Here is a 15,136-nt window from a genome sequence, read left to right on the forward strand (position 1 = left end):
CAGTGAAACCATTGTTTGTTCTGTCTTTTGATTGATTTATTCAGCAGTCTCACCACTTACAGACTGAACACACCTGAAGTCTTTACTGTAGTTTCTGAGCTAATATGTGACTGAATGTTTTGTCTCTTTGTCTCCACAGAGAGCGAAGGGAAGAAGTAGGACCATGTGACCACGTCTCACATGAGGAACGGCAGATTTATCAGACATCAATTCCATGGTGTTTAATAAGCTTCGCCTCGCTGAGAGGCAGAGAACTTAAATTAAAAAAAAAAAAACCTCTTTCATTTCTTACTAATGAAACCACCTGTTTTATAACACGTCATCGAGGAACAGACGGAGGGACGGGAAGCAGGATCAGGACCTCTGTACAGATCCAGATCGCTGACTTTTGAAGCTTTCAGTTTTGCAGGATTTTGACAAAAGCAAGCGGCGCGTACGAAACTCAACATCCCAGAGCGCCGTGCATCAGCCCGGCTGCAGCTGAGGCGTTCAACTTTATAAAATGCACATTTATTGTAGTGTATTATGATGATGATGATATGACTGAATGTACTGAAGATGACTTACATTATCCCAATAGTGTTGATGGTTTTTTATTTTAAAAACTCCTATTGGGAAACAGCATTAGGAAGCTAAAAAGTCTATTACTATCCTTATTATTCTCATTCTGATTATTGAAGTGGTCCTCCTCCCTCCATAGTGCTGACGCTACATTTGTATTACTAACCTGTACTTGAGCGTAACCATGTTGATTGTATTGTCTTTATGTGAGAGTAAACCTTCACATCGACCTGCCCAGTGCCATGTAGGAACCCAGTGGTGTATATATTCTGTACAGATTCATGGCAGAGCACTAACATGCTTTATCGTACTCTATGTTGATCTCCATCAGCGATGCAGGGGAGCAGCGGGCGGAGCGGGGACAACCAGCAGGAACAGAGCCACAGTTTCTTTATTAGCTGAGTGCAGCTCAAGTGAGTCATTTAGTGACTGTTAGTCCCAGTTTGAGCCTCATGGAATCAGTTTTCTCTCAGTTAACTGTTGATTCATGTGACCATCTCCACACCTGACACAGCTGTGGTTAAGGTTTGGTTGGTTTTAAGCCACAGATTGTGGAAAAGAATTGGACGTAGCCTCCGTAGAAAAGTGAAGCCAACTCAGAAGTGCCTTAAACCTGCAGTCTTTCTAATGGCCAGCAGGGGGCGACTCTACTGGTTTCAAAAAGAAGTCCGACTGTATAGAAGTTAATGAGAAAATGACTCGACTGCTCATTTGCTCTCAGTGAACATTTTCCTAATTAGTTTAAGGTCTCAAGTCTTCAATAAAACACGATGTTCATTTTGTAAATTATGGTCCCATTTAAAATGATACAGAACCATTTAAATGATGCTGAAGGGCATGGCTACCCTGTGGTTGATGGTTCACTACCACGGGGACCTGTCAAACAAGATAGAGGTGCAATGCGTAGCCTCTGCAGTTCCACCCTCTCATCTAGTTATTGGTCGCCTCTGGCGACAAGATTGCACGGCCAAAATGCCAGATTCGAGATGGGTACAACCTGGTCTCAGTCCCAATTCATCCGATACCAACGCTTGGTCAGTGGCCCTTGTCTTCAGATACAGATGCACTGATGCATCCTTTTAGTATCGGTGTGAGACGCACCAGGTTTCAGCTTTTTTTGACACTCTGAGCAACTGCCACAGTCTACTTAGAAGAGGTGGGACAGAAACGGGTCTAACAAGCTCTGGACTTTCGTCCAAGAGACTGCTGTTCATGTCCCACGTGAAACCAAAAGTCAATCGTGTTAGTTTATTAACAATGTAGTGTGCTAGTATTTGTAGCATACTATGCTAGTGACATATGTCACGTGATGTGACATTACGTTAATAACAAACGTACTTATTTTAAACCAAACAGTGATGGTTTTTTTTAAGCCTCTGCGCCGGCCATGACCGTGTCTGTCTGTGCCATCCTTGTGAACATGGTATCTCAAGAACACGTCAAGGGAATTTCTTTAAATTTGGCTCAAATGTCCACTTGGACTCCACAATAAACTGATTGGATTTCGGTGGTCAAAGGTCAACTTCACTGTGACATCATAATGTTCTGCATAAAACACTTTTCTGGCCATTACTCAGCGTCATATCTCAGGAACAGAAGGGGAGACATTTGGTCAGATACTGAATTGGTGACACTGATCTTGAAACTGTGCTCATTATACAGATCTGTGTGTGAAGCATCCATGTTTTCATACCCACCCACATTTTTTGCACTACCTAAACCTAAAGGAAGTAAATCTGAAAACTGAGTCTTTTTACTAGCATCGTAAGCTTATTTTGAAAGAGACTGTTTGCATGTAACAAACATAAACTGAATATTTCCTGTGAAAACAAAGTTCATTTTGAAAAGACAGAATACATGTGACGCAATGAGCGTCCAAAACTGACGCTGAGAGGGTGCCTAGAGTGTCATAGTGTAGGGCCACAGACCTAGCGTTGGTATTTGACAAGTTGGGGGTGAGAATGAGTTGAAGGCTGCGTCTGCTTCTTTTACAGTCTGTGCTGCTAAAAGCTACTTGGTTAATGTCAGAGAACTTTGTTTTCATTTAGCAAAACAATCTCACTATAGGGTCCATTTAGTAGCTCTGGAACTTTCAATCACATAATGCCACGACTTTGTAGTTGGACCATGAGGCCCAATCAGAGGATCCACTTTCAATCTCAACTTAAAAAGAGCTTAAAATTGATGAATGGCTTGATGAGTTTTCACTAAAACATTTTTATTATTTGACTTGAATATAATCAACAATCATCAGCCGACATCTGTGATGTAAATATGATGCTTTAATCAAAGGTACAACCTGCGGCTAGGAGAATGAATAAGAGTGCCAGTTATACTTTAAGTTGCGGCACTGCTGAAGGACATTTTTGGTATTAACATGAGTTTTTGCTTATATTCTACATTCATATCTTTACTATTACCTCTACAGCTGGCTCTGTACTCAAAACTAAATGGAATTTGGTTTGTTTGCTGACGTCAAAAAGTGAGTTCATGACCAAAAATAAGCTTTTATCAGTAAACGAAAAATCAATTTAAACATTAATGTCTTGTTTTTATGAAGTTGTGTAAAAAGACATTTGCTTGCATCAACAGCAGTTTGAGAACATGCTGAATTCAGTTTTGAGTAGAGAGCAACAGCTCCAAAAACTCAGACAACAGAACAGTAGAAAGTATCAGTCATCCACAGTAGAGCGATAGAAAACACTGAACTTGTCCTTTAAGTAAAATGCCGACTTCTTCGCTGTAATGTTTGCTCATTCTGTCAGGAGTCCCACAATCCTTTGCTCCGCCCCTGCTCCCATGCTCCTCTACAAGCTGACTAGCTCACTGCAGAGCCTCTGATAGACAGAAGGTTTGATTATTGGTGCCAAAACTGCCGCCACATCTCAAGACTGTTTCTGGATCCATTGACCAGGTCTGTGACGTTCAGACCAGTGTTGAGCCAGATCATTCTGGCTACCTGTGATTGGACCGTGGTGGAATTCTTTCCGATTCAGTTGTTTTCTCCTGCTGCAACAACAAAGCTCCTCTATCTGACGTTGGCATAGTTACTTGTAGCATCCAGCTGCAACCCCCCAACAAATGTTGGTACTGTATGTTTCTGCAAACCACAGATATGTTAGATTTGTACATTACAATTTGTTAAAACTTTATGATTAAACAACAGCAGTGTGGTTAGGCATGAAAAACACTTGGTCATGTTTAGGGAAAGATCACGTTTGGGCTCAAGATACCTTGTTTTAATGGAAATGCAGCAATTTTTTGATTAAGAAAAACAACCACTTTTGTTTCTTGGTCTCAAACAGTGGTCTGCAGCTTGGCAGACATCTCACCTAGGTGTCAGTACATCCACCGTCCCCTCCACCTCCTGATCACAAAGACAGCTTATATTTATCACTGTAGAAACGCCGACATGGTTTGCAGAGACGCACCATGCCAACATTTTCTTGTGGTGACTGGGCTGCCAGCTGAAATTATATCTGCACTTCTGCTCCTAATACTTTCTGTTGGGAGCCATAATTGCAGTATTTTTGAACTAATCATTTTACCTCGGCATACCATCACAGTTTAGCTCATATCTAATCACGGCTCGTGCTAAGCAAGCAGAGATAGCAGGAGGAGAGCAGCTCACAGAGACTGTCCCTCAGCGCTGCGTTGAACAGCATCATGCACAGATTTTAATTCTGTGAGAAACGCTGAATGCTCATAATTATAATCTGTTAATCTAAGACAGCATCACAACTTCTTTTGCCTAAAAATATCACACAATGCGTCGCAATTTTTTAGAATAGCTGCTGTGAAATCAGGCCGCAAAATCCTGGAGGTACTGCTAAGAGTTGACAGGTTTGATGTGAGATTTGTTAATATCGGGCCACAGTGGATCCAAAATGGAGATGGCGACCTTCCTCTGTTTTAAACTAGAGGCCGGCCACCTTCACTGATATTAAAACTGCCTCTGCTGATAATCAGAGAGAAGAAGAAGAGGCAAGGTGCTATTTTACACAGGTAAAGCCATGTGTTCAATGAGTGAGGCTTTTCTTTCAAGCATCATCTTATAACTGCAACCTCATTATAGTTTTTTCTTCTCTCATATCCCCTCTGTAGCTAAAGTATCAACAAAGCTGTGTCAAATTAGCTGCAAACATTCAAATATAATTCAATGTAAACACAAATGCAACAGGATCAGCTAATGTAAAGGACTCCAGTTAAAAACAAACTGCAATTTGTATCATTGTGACGACATGGCTGGCATTAGAGGAAACCACATTTACCCGTTCTTCCCATCCTGCTACCTTAACTCAATGCAGCATAACACCACGCTCACACTGTGTGAGCACAAGTTAAGTAAACTGGGACCTGGTCTATCAGCGGCTCTGCCTCCCTCACACAACACCTTACCTGCATAGTATCAGTGATCATTCTATTACTTGAATATAGTGCTATGAACTCTGTTTACAAAATGCTGTCATCTTTTGGGAGACACAGTGTTGTCTTATAAAGGCTGCTTGGTATATGTTCAGTTCATCCACCCGGTGTATCCAGTTAATAACACACTGAAATCGTATAAACATGGAACCTGCTGTTGCTTTTTTATACTGTATATGCCTTAATTCATATGTTTGGCAATCATGATTAAAGGATGTTTATATATTCTTTTTGTCTGTGTGGGTTTCTCTTTACAGATAAAAGTTTCATGTACAATCACCACAAAATTCAAATTGGATCACATTAAGGAGTTAAGGTGTATAACAAAGTCAGTATTTCATTTTGTTGGAGAGAAATTGTGATACAACAAAATTAATCATTTATACAGTAAATTACAGCAGGCTATCTGCTTTGAATTAAAAAAGTGTTATATTTTTAAATAAGTGTTGGATTACTCATGACTATAAAATGATTTAACAAGTTTAATGAATGCACAGGAGTTTAGAATAAGTAGATTGCTATTATTACTATTATCACTCAAACTTATTTTGAATTAATTAAATTAATTAATTTCCTGTTTGGTATGATAACTCAATGTTTAATGAGCACCAGTGGTGGAAAAGTTTGCAGTCACACCACACTGTAACGATACTCCATTACAAGTAAAAGTCCTGCATTCAAAACTTTATAGAGACTTCTCAGATGTAAAGTTTATTGATTTATTTTTTGTTATGACCTTCGCCAAAGCTACAGATATTCTTCCTTGATCCTCCCTGAGTGGCTGGTGGAACATGCATGACCCTCCCTCCACCGTAAATTAGTAATTAGATTTTTAAAACTTATCCTTTGATGTTTAGGTTAAAACCTCAAGATGAAATCCTGGAGTTGAATAAAGCCTCAGTTTTTCACTCTTGTCGTGCTGGTTAGTTCATGCAAACAACTTATGTTTGGCCAAATCTTAAATCAGAATGAGAAATACTTTATCGATCCCCAAAGGAAAACTGTGATTTCTTACAGTCGCTCTGATATAAACAATAGAGAAGTGTAAGACCTAAGAATAAGAGTATAAAACAGAAGGTTTTCAATATAAAGCAGTAAAATAGAAATAAAAATGTGCATCAAAAATAAAATGTCCATTATGCTACAGTGATTAACACTAGTACTTAAGATATTAAAAATAAAATATATATTAACGGTGCTGAGACTGTAACCGTTAAAAAAATGTAACTACAGTATATACATGTGTATATATATTTAAATATATATGTATGTATGTATGTATGTATGTATGTATGTATATAAGAATAAGACATAACAAGAAAACAAGAAATATGTACAGTTATGTGCATTGTATGTTATGAATGAATAAATATATGTTGAATATACATTCAAGAGGTGTTGATGAGAATAAAGTTATATACTGAAGAATACTGCACAGCTGAATAATTGCACAAAGTATTGCACGGGAAAAAAACAATTGTCATTAAGTCACTATTGTACAGTAATTAATAAAGTAAATTATAAATGCAGTAGGTAAATTAAGTCCATGAGATGTAGAATAAGGTGATTTTTATGAAATATCAGTATTTTAAGTTATATTATATAGTGCTTGTCGCACATGATGTGTCTATGGACTGTTGAATATTGGAAAATTTGACGATAGTTTCTGTTTTTACAGTTTCTGGACATGATAAATGCTGTCATTTTGGTGGCTTTTAAAGAAAACATGCCTTCCAGCATATTTTCTGTTCTCTAAAAACTAATTTTTCCAGTCAACACTTTTATCCAAGGTAAAGGCCTATTCCCACCCCCAAAATATCTCGAAAGAGTTATTTGTTCTTTTAATACCTCTTGGCTAGACTGTTGTAATTCTTTGTATATGGGTGTACATCAGTTGTCACTTTGGTGATTGCAGTTAGCACAAAATGTAGCCGCTTGTCTTGTAACTAGAAAAAGAAAATGAGATCACATAATGCCAGTATTGGCTTCCCTCCACTTTGTTCTGGTCCGTTTTAGGATTGATTTTAAGATTTGCTTGGTTGTTTTTAAGGTCTGGCGGCACCTTATCTCGCAGAACTCTTTAATCTTCATACTCCAGTTAGAGCTTTGAGGTCGGCTGATCAGATGCTCCTGGATGTTCACAGATGTGACTACAGTACGCGTTAAAATAAATACAGCTATTTAAATATAAATGCCCCTTCCCTAAGTAAGAAAAAAAAAAACATAAGACTGTCCCCAATACTGACATGGCTCCTGCTTTTTGCACCACCTGTCCCCCTCATAAATAATGAACAGTCCCTGACAAATTTCAAGAGTAATACTCGAGGTAGTATTAAGAGTTTTAGGCCGTTTATTTTTGGTAATCTACCAAAAAGTGTCCCATGTTACCTGACCTGACCGAAACAGAATTCCATCGTTGTATTTCTTTGGGTAGTGTCCATAGACCTGTAATGCAGCGCCCTGCAGTTCCACCTCCCACCATCAGAGGGCGCTGAGCTCATAACCGTCTCCGTCATCACTTCCGCTTCGAAAACCAAAATGGGTGGCGCCAAAGCTTGACAACAAAGCAGCCTGTAACGGACAGACGGCGTCCTAGGAAACTAAATCTCTGCCCTGTTCTAATGTGGTGTCCACAGATGAGTTTCTGAGTTAAACTAAAGGTTCAAAGATTGATTTAAATCAACAGTTTAATAAGTTAAAGTTGTACAAATGTCAACATGTCGTCGAAGACAGACCAACTTCTCATCGTTGTGTCCATCCTGGAAGGTAAGTTCGCATCTAAAGTATTACACAGTAAACATTAAGTGACACAAGATGTCTTTAATAATTAAATAAGTTACACGAGTGTCATTAGTATCGTCTTCACCTGCTGACTAAACGCAGCCTGTTGCTGTTGGTCATGCTAGTTAGCTTTAGCAGTTAAATCCACCCTGAGGAGGCACTAACTGGATCAGCGGCGGAGGAAGTTTTCTGATCCTGTGCTGCAGTAAAAGTACTAATACCACACTGTGAAAGTAATCTATTACAGGTAAAAGACCTGCACTGAAAATGTTGCTTTACTAAAAGTATGTAAGTATAATAATTAAGATGTAGTTAAAGTATTAAAAGTATCAAATTGTCCTCTGTGACTGTTAAACTGTTATAAATGATCTCATTAGATGATTCTGACTCATGCTTTAATGTAAAAGCAGGATTGTACTGTTGTTGGTTAAGGTGGAGCTCATTAAACTATTAATTAGTTTCATTATTGATTCATCTGTTGATTATCTTCTCCATTAATCGATTGTTGGGTTTGTACATATTGTGAGAAATGTGCGTCACAATGAGCCAGAGCCCAAAGTGACACCTTCGAAATGTTTGTTCAACTCCAACATTATTATTAATACATTAGTCATTCACACTGTTTAAAGGAGACGTTTCTGAAGCTGCAACCATGAAATGTTTCTGCATGAAGAATGACTTCAAAATGGTTTCACATTCTTTTTCTGATAATCGATTTATGTCAAATAGTAATTAAAGCTGTCAGATAAATGTAGTGGAGCAGAAGTAGAAAGTGACATGAGGAGAAAAGACTCAAGAAAAGTACAAGTACCTCAAATTAAAACTTAAGTACAGTACTTGAGCACATGATAACACGGCGTGTCATCAGTATCGGCCGATACTGGCTGTAAAATGAAATAGACCTAAATTTTTTGTATAGCACCTTTAAGCCATCCGACCACTCAAAGCGGTTTTTACACTACGAATCACATTTACCCATTCACACACACGTTCACACACTGGTGGCCGAGGCTACCATACAAGGTGCCACCTGCTACTCAGTTTTCAAGGATACTTCAACATGCAGACTGGAGGAGACGGGGATTAAACCGCTGATCTTCCGATTGGTGGACGACCCGTTCTACCTCTGACCACAGCCACTCAATGAAATATTGGAATCGGCCAACATGACGATTTCTGTTGATATGAAAAACTGATGTGTATGTATAAATATATATATATATATATATATATATATATTTTAGAAAGAGGGCTACACGACTGGTCATTCTGTATAATCAAAAACAGATCAAAACCTCGTGTCAGTTGCTCATGGTGAATGGGAAACTACATAATACACAGGATAGAGATCCAGGCACTCCAAAAATATAGAAAACAAAGACGAGTATTATATTATATTATATTATAAAGTATTAGAAAGCCGTTACTGTAGTGGCTAAATCATTAAAATAACCAACCACCATGTTTCGAACCACTGCAGGTCTTTGTCAGGGCTTTAAAATCAAGCTTTTACAACTGCTTTGCAAATTTCCTCAACCACCACAAAGTAAAACACCCTTAGAAAACAAAAGGCTTCAATTTTTAAAGGAAACGTTCTTTATAAATGCAATAAATCCGACAGTGAAATAACAGTGCTACACAACACAAACACAAATAAGCTACATGGTATAACATAAGTAGGCCTACATAAATGAAAATACATAAAAATCAAGATAAACCAGGATACAAGCACACTGAAAAATGAGGTATATTTAATCAGAGGATTCGGGAAATAAAGTTGCATATGTTTCCATAAAATGTGGATATAGTGATATCAGCATCGGTTATTGACCAAATGGGTTTTTATATCCAATATTATGCATCCCTACTTGAGTAAATATACTGAGTTACTGTCCACCACTGACGTCAGTATTGTGATATTAGACAGTGTGAATATTGTGATATCACAATTAAGCTTAAATGTGTTGATTTCCTCATCTGCAAGGCTGTATAACTGTAAAGTGGATGAATTCAAACGTTCTCACTCTTGTATCTTCAAACTCCAGAATACTGACCTTTAAGTTGCTGCTGTGGCTTCTCCTCTGGTTGGCATACAGTTGAGTTCAACCAGACGCCTTAATTGACCTCATCTTCTGTTGTGCCTCATTTTCTGTCGTGCTGCAATGTGCACTCCAATTCTCCTGTTGTTTTATTTTGTTGTTAGAGTTGTTTGCTTCTGCATTTATCTGTTATGGTATTTTGTGCTTGTTCAGCACTGTGGCCATCTGCTGCTGTTTTTAATCTGCTCTACAAATTAAGTTTAACTTGACTAAAGTGAAATCATTTTCCAAACTTATTCAGCTGTTACAGTTAATTTTGTTTAGTCAGTATTATTGTCAAACAGTGTGTTGGCCTCTGAAGAGGCTGATAGAGACACAAGAATAAAGACAGCAGTTGTATCTACTTACAGTTTTATTTGTCGGATCAAATAGAAAGTCACTCTCAGGCTGACCACCTTTAGCCAGCAGAGTCAAAATGATGGTTTGCTATGTGCCAAAGTGGCTGCTGGACAAACAAACTTTTCTGTGTTTGCCTCATGACTGGTGGTAATTTACCAACTTAAGACTGACAGTGAAAATGCCTCCTCAGGTCGTCACTTCCCGAAGAGTCCCCGGCTCAGTCTGGTGGTCCAGGCGAGCTTCGATGGCGAGCAGCTGGCCACAGACCCGGTGGAGCACAGAGACCAGCCGCTCTTCAGCACTGAGCTGGCCTGGGAGCTGGACCGCAGGACGCTGCACCAACACAGGTCTGTCTAACTTACATGGGTGTTTGAACCTTCACAATAATAAAATTACAGAGAGATCTGAGAACAGCTGTGGGTCAGTTAAGAAGCCGACTTTGTCTCCCATCTCCCAAACCCATCTTTAACACTGATGCATCTTCTGTCAGATTGCAGAGAACTCCCATCAAGCTTCAGTGTTTTGCTGTCGACTCTGTGAGCAAGAAGAAAGAGAGCGTTGGCTACATCATCCTCGACCTCCGATCTGTACAAGAGGTCAGACAGGTGAACTCTTCTCCTTCTGTCCGGGTGAAGTGTTATGATCAGCACTGAGATCCAGTTCCTGTGTACTGGGACCAGTAAAAAGCTGGTTTGCATTTTATGAGTGATGTAAAGATGAGATTTGTTCTCTGTGTGTCAGGAGCCTCGCTGGTATCCATTGCTGAGCAGTAAATACACCAAACAGAGACCAGCCCTCCTCCTCAGCATGGCGCTGGAGAACGACACCAAGCCGTCCGAGCCCTCACCTGATAGGTTCAAAGCCAAGAAGGCCCCGCCCCGACAAGGTCAGTTGCTTCATTGATTCTGTTTGTTCTGTTTGTGCTGCTCTCAGTTCAGTGTATTTCTCACCTCATATATGTTACATGTGTGATTAAAAGTGTCAGCTGACACATGCAGCAGTTTCATGATATGTAGGTGAAGGTTGAAACAGGGACAAGAAAGTAAATAAATGACACTTTGAGCTGTTCAGTGGTTTCATGGTTGTGAATCAGTGTGAGGCTGGATGAACAACATGCTCAGCAGTCATGTGTGTCTGATTTTTCTTTTGGCAGTCTTTCTGCTCTGTCTCTCAGGTAGCATGGTCCTATCTGCAGAAATCAAGATCCCTCAAATCTCCCTCGTGCAGTTTAAAAAGTAAAAATTAAAAACTGTGGCCTTTTTTCAACTGAGATCCTTTTGGAGCAGTGATAATGATTCCATCACTTTGTCTAGCTTTTTTTGCTGTTGTGAAAGCGCTTAAAAAGCCTCCACTTGTTAGAGAGTCCTCTCTGCATCACACAGTGTGAGTGGAATCCTCTTCCCTCCTTACTGTGTGAATTTATGTGTGAGACTAATTTTGAGGAGTTTTTTATTAGAAAAACTTTTGCATTGTATAACCAGACAGTTAGAGTTGGAGCACAGTTATTTGTGAAGCTGTGAAGTTCTTATTTAATCAGAGCTCTGTGGTTTAGAAGTTGTATCTCTGGCTGCTTTCATGCTGAAGTTTCTGGTCCATAAATCTGATGACAATATTTCCATCTACATAAATACAGAACTAAAACATTTTTTATAAGGATCCCTTAAATTTTGTTTTTAAAGAATTGTGACCAGGAAAAGAGCAGGACATAGGTGTGGGCCGGTGTAAGAATTGTCAAACCAGTTTGATATTAAAGGCCCTGACACACCAAGCCGATAATCGGCTGTTGGTCAAAGTTGGGCCGCTGGTGAGTGTCTCCCGCACTCGTCAGTGTGGTATGTCTCGTACTGTTTGCCCTTGTCGGTGCTAGTTGGCCTTTTTTCTGCCGATTCACCATGTTGAATTGGCGTTGACACTTTGGAACCTGTCTGCTAATGAAATCACTTTGATTGGCAGTTCAGCTCAGCACAGGACAAGAGAAACAAAGTGAGGAAAGTAAACAAAGAACTTGTTATGTGAGATAAGATCATTCCTCTTTATTGATTGAGCTCTTTAGCAGAAATGTTTCTTGATGGTTTGTGTTATTGTACACTGGTGCATGGTAAATACGCTCTGTTTTTCAACACTGGCTCTATTGTTAATGTGCTAACTGGCTAACTAGCGTCAAGGCTAAGGATAGACCGATACATCGGCCGGCCGATATATCGGGCCGATATTTGAGTTTTTTACTTGTATCGGCATCGGCCGATATGCGCGTGGGTTCGCGGATTTATTTTTCCCTGGCACTTTTTTTCATTTGAAAGTATGTGGTTAAGTTGAACAAAGCTGTTGAATCCTACTGTGTACAGTAGTTTTTGTTTTATTTATGCTTCAGCTTAAATATTTGTTCATTTTATAAAGACATTACTGGAAGATTTAAGAGCACTGAACTCTTTTTTTATTTGAATAATAATTTTAATAAATAATAATTTTATTTGTATAATAATAATAATATTCTACCTGTTCTACCTCAACTTTCCATCTTATTTTAGTATTTTTTACTGTTCAATAAATGTTTCTTATTTTAAACTTGAGACCTGTAATATTTGTTATCATTGTGTCATTTTTTTTTAATGTAAATTGAGGGAGCAAAAGCAGTATCGGCCCCAAATATCGGCTCAAGAAAATCGGCAGTCCACAATCGGTCATCGGCTAAGGGTGATGGGAAAAAATCGGTATCAGCATCGGCCCTAAAAAATCCATATCGGTCTATCCCTAGTCAAGGCGGTCTTCCGGTTTCCCTTTTTTGAATGACAATTACAGACTACTGCCATCTGCTGGTATAGATGTTCTCATGCAGGTGCAGAATATATGTGATTGTTGGCCGTTGGTTTGGTGTGTTCATGTGCGACTTTTTGGCCGAGACACGACAACAAGAGGCAAAGCAGTATGTGGCTTTTGTCACTGCTAGTTCTCCAACATCAGTTTGGTGTGTCTGGGTCTTTAGCCACACCGGACTGGTATACCAAATTTTTCCACTAAATACAGTCACATTTAACTCAGCAGCTGCTCCCGAGTGGAACACAATGACACTGTATGCGAACAGCAAACGAGTGTCAGGTTGTGACATAACGTTGGAGCTCTTTGTCCGCATGAAATCAATTGAATTTGCACTTCAGACTGGAGACGTAACCACCTGAAAGACGGGTGAATACTTTCTATCTTCTAAAAAACACACAACACATGTTTTATGTTGTAATATCTGAAATGAAATGACACACAATAAAGCCAACATCAAGTAGCCTAGCTCCCAGATGAACTCCCTCCGGCCAGCTGCCACTTTATTTAGTTTTTCTTAGTGAAATGAGAAGGAATGGCTTCGTTAATTCCTCATTTCAACTTCATGAATCACCCGTTTCACTTCCATCACTGCACTCTCAAAGCAAGCAACAGATATAAATAGAAACAGGGCATCTGATGAAAGCTTTGCTCAAAACATCGCCAGCAGCCAGTTAGGACACCTCTTTGTTGGCTTCACATCCAAAATGTTGCCATATTGGCACAGTTTTAGTTTTCTGGAGAGACTAACTCTGCTGTGTGTCCTCTCGTCACCCCAGTAAACACATGAACGTTCTAATAATGCCACTCATCCCCCTCACACCTCCACTGATATTTGATCTCCTTCATGTTGCCATGCCCATGATGCCTTTCAGACACAGTGGCTCCGTTAGTCTGTTAACACACAACGTAATATTACGTTAATCATGTTGTCACATTGCCTATTACTAATTCCAGTTAGGGTAACGGTTGCTGATATAGTACACTGGACCAGACCGGCAAAACTGGGAATTGACCCATCTCCAAAATAGTCAGTTGTCTCCGCTGGATGAAGTTTGTAAGAGAAGCACTGTGTCTAAAGTATGTCAAAAAATATTTTTATAATTTTAGGTCAACGCCTCTGTGATCAGACTCAATGTATTTTTTTCAGGCTCTAGAAAAGAAGAAAATTAATCAGCTTAGGTGTGTTTCATTGTGTCTCTTTTGTCTTGTCCCTCTGTTATTGTAACTCTTGTGCTGCTCTGCTGTTGTAGGCTCTCCCGCAGTAACTGACCTCCTGCCAGACAAGCTGGAAGCCACGCTGATCCCAGACCAGGGTTACCATCAGGTCGGACCTGCAGATCACTGCTCCGACATGTTCATCCTGTCCGTCACTGTGGCCTTTGCTACCAAACTAGAGCAGGTAAGAACAGTTCTTTGACCTCTGATAACCTCCAGCCAAATCTGTTTATTTATTTACTTCACAGAGAAGTGTTGTTTCTTCAGACAACATAGTGCTGAAAACATGACGCTGCATCCAGAAATATTCACATCTGGAATCAGAGTGATAACTTGAAATACAGAAACACTCACTTATAACTGGCTAAAACACTCTAGACATAATAAACCCAGCTGACAACATGGGACCTGTTCGAGGCTGTCTAAATGCAGTCTGGGATGAATTAAAGAAATAAAACTCCAGCAATTAATCAGAAAATAAGTTCATAAAAGAGTTGAAATTCACAGATTTATGATAATTTGACAGTTCAAGAACATCTCAGGTGGTAACTGTTATTTAAACATCATCGCTCTAAACTCTTGAACGCTGACTATCTGTCCTCTCCAGTGTCAAATGAAGTGTCAATGATTCTGACGTTGCCACCAAATTAAACCTCTTCTATCACACTAACCTGTTGTTCCTCATGGCAGTTAGAAGTGGAGTACAGGAGGTTTATGTAGGCAACCTTTCATTCAGTATAAGGTGGATTGAAAAATAATTTTACTGTTTCTTATTTTTTAGCTTGGAAAGCGAAACTAAAACAGTGTTTAATTATGTGTCAGTTGACAAAAATGTTGATACGTTTTAAGCAGTTAATCCAGTCATAAACACTTTCTGTTTGCATCCTCTCAAACATGCA

General features: G+C 39.3%; 2 protein-coding genes across 3 annotated transcripts in view; both read left to right on the forward strand.

The window, feature by feature from the left end:
* The window catches only part of znf608 (zinc finger protein 608), an 89,949-nt gene extending 84,769 nt beyond the window's left edge, over positions 1–5,180 (forward strand). The window contains exon 9 of the mRNA XM_049579628.1: positions 140–5,180. Within this exon, the coding sequence (XP_049435585.1) occupies positions 140–159 (20 nt within the window). The 3' untranslated portion in view covers positions 160–5,180. The remainder of the gene's footprint in view (positions 1–139) is intronic.
* A 2,359-nt stretch (positions 5,181–7,539) lies between these two features.
* The window catches only part of LOC125890818 (centrosomal protein of 120 kDa), a 41,162-nt gene continuing 33,565 nt past the window's right edge, over positions 7,540–15,136 (forward strand). Inside the window, exons 1-5 of one of the 2 annotated variants that reach the window (XM_049579632.1) lie at positions 7,540–7,752; positions 10,396–10,552; positions 10,696–10,810; positions 10,947–11,091; positions 14,273–14,421. In XM_049579632.1, coding sequence (XP_049435589.1) covers positions 7,704–7,752; positions 10,396–10,552; positions 10,696–10,810; positions 10,947–11,091; positions 14,273–14,421 — 615 coding nt within the window. In that variant the 5' untranslated portion in view covers positions 7,540–7,703. The remainder of the gene's footprint in view (positions 7,753–10,395; positions 10,553–10,695; positions 10,811–10,946; positions 11,092–14,272; positions 14,422–15,136) is intronic. The other variant, XM_049579633.1, reaches the window with a different exon arrangement.

This window comes from Epinephelus fuscoguttatus, linkage group LG6, assembly GCF_011397635.1.
Source record: "Epinephelus fuscoguttatus linkage group LG6, E.fuscoguttatus.final_Chr_v1".
NCBI lineage: Eukaryota > Metazoa > Chordata > Actinopteri > Perciformes > Serranidae > Epinephelus > Epinephelus fuscoguttatus.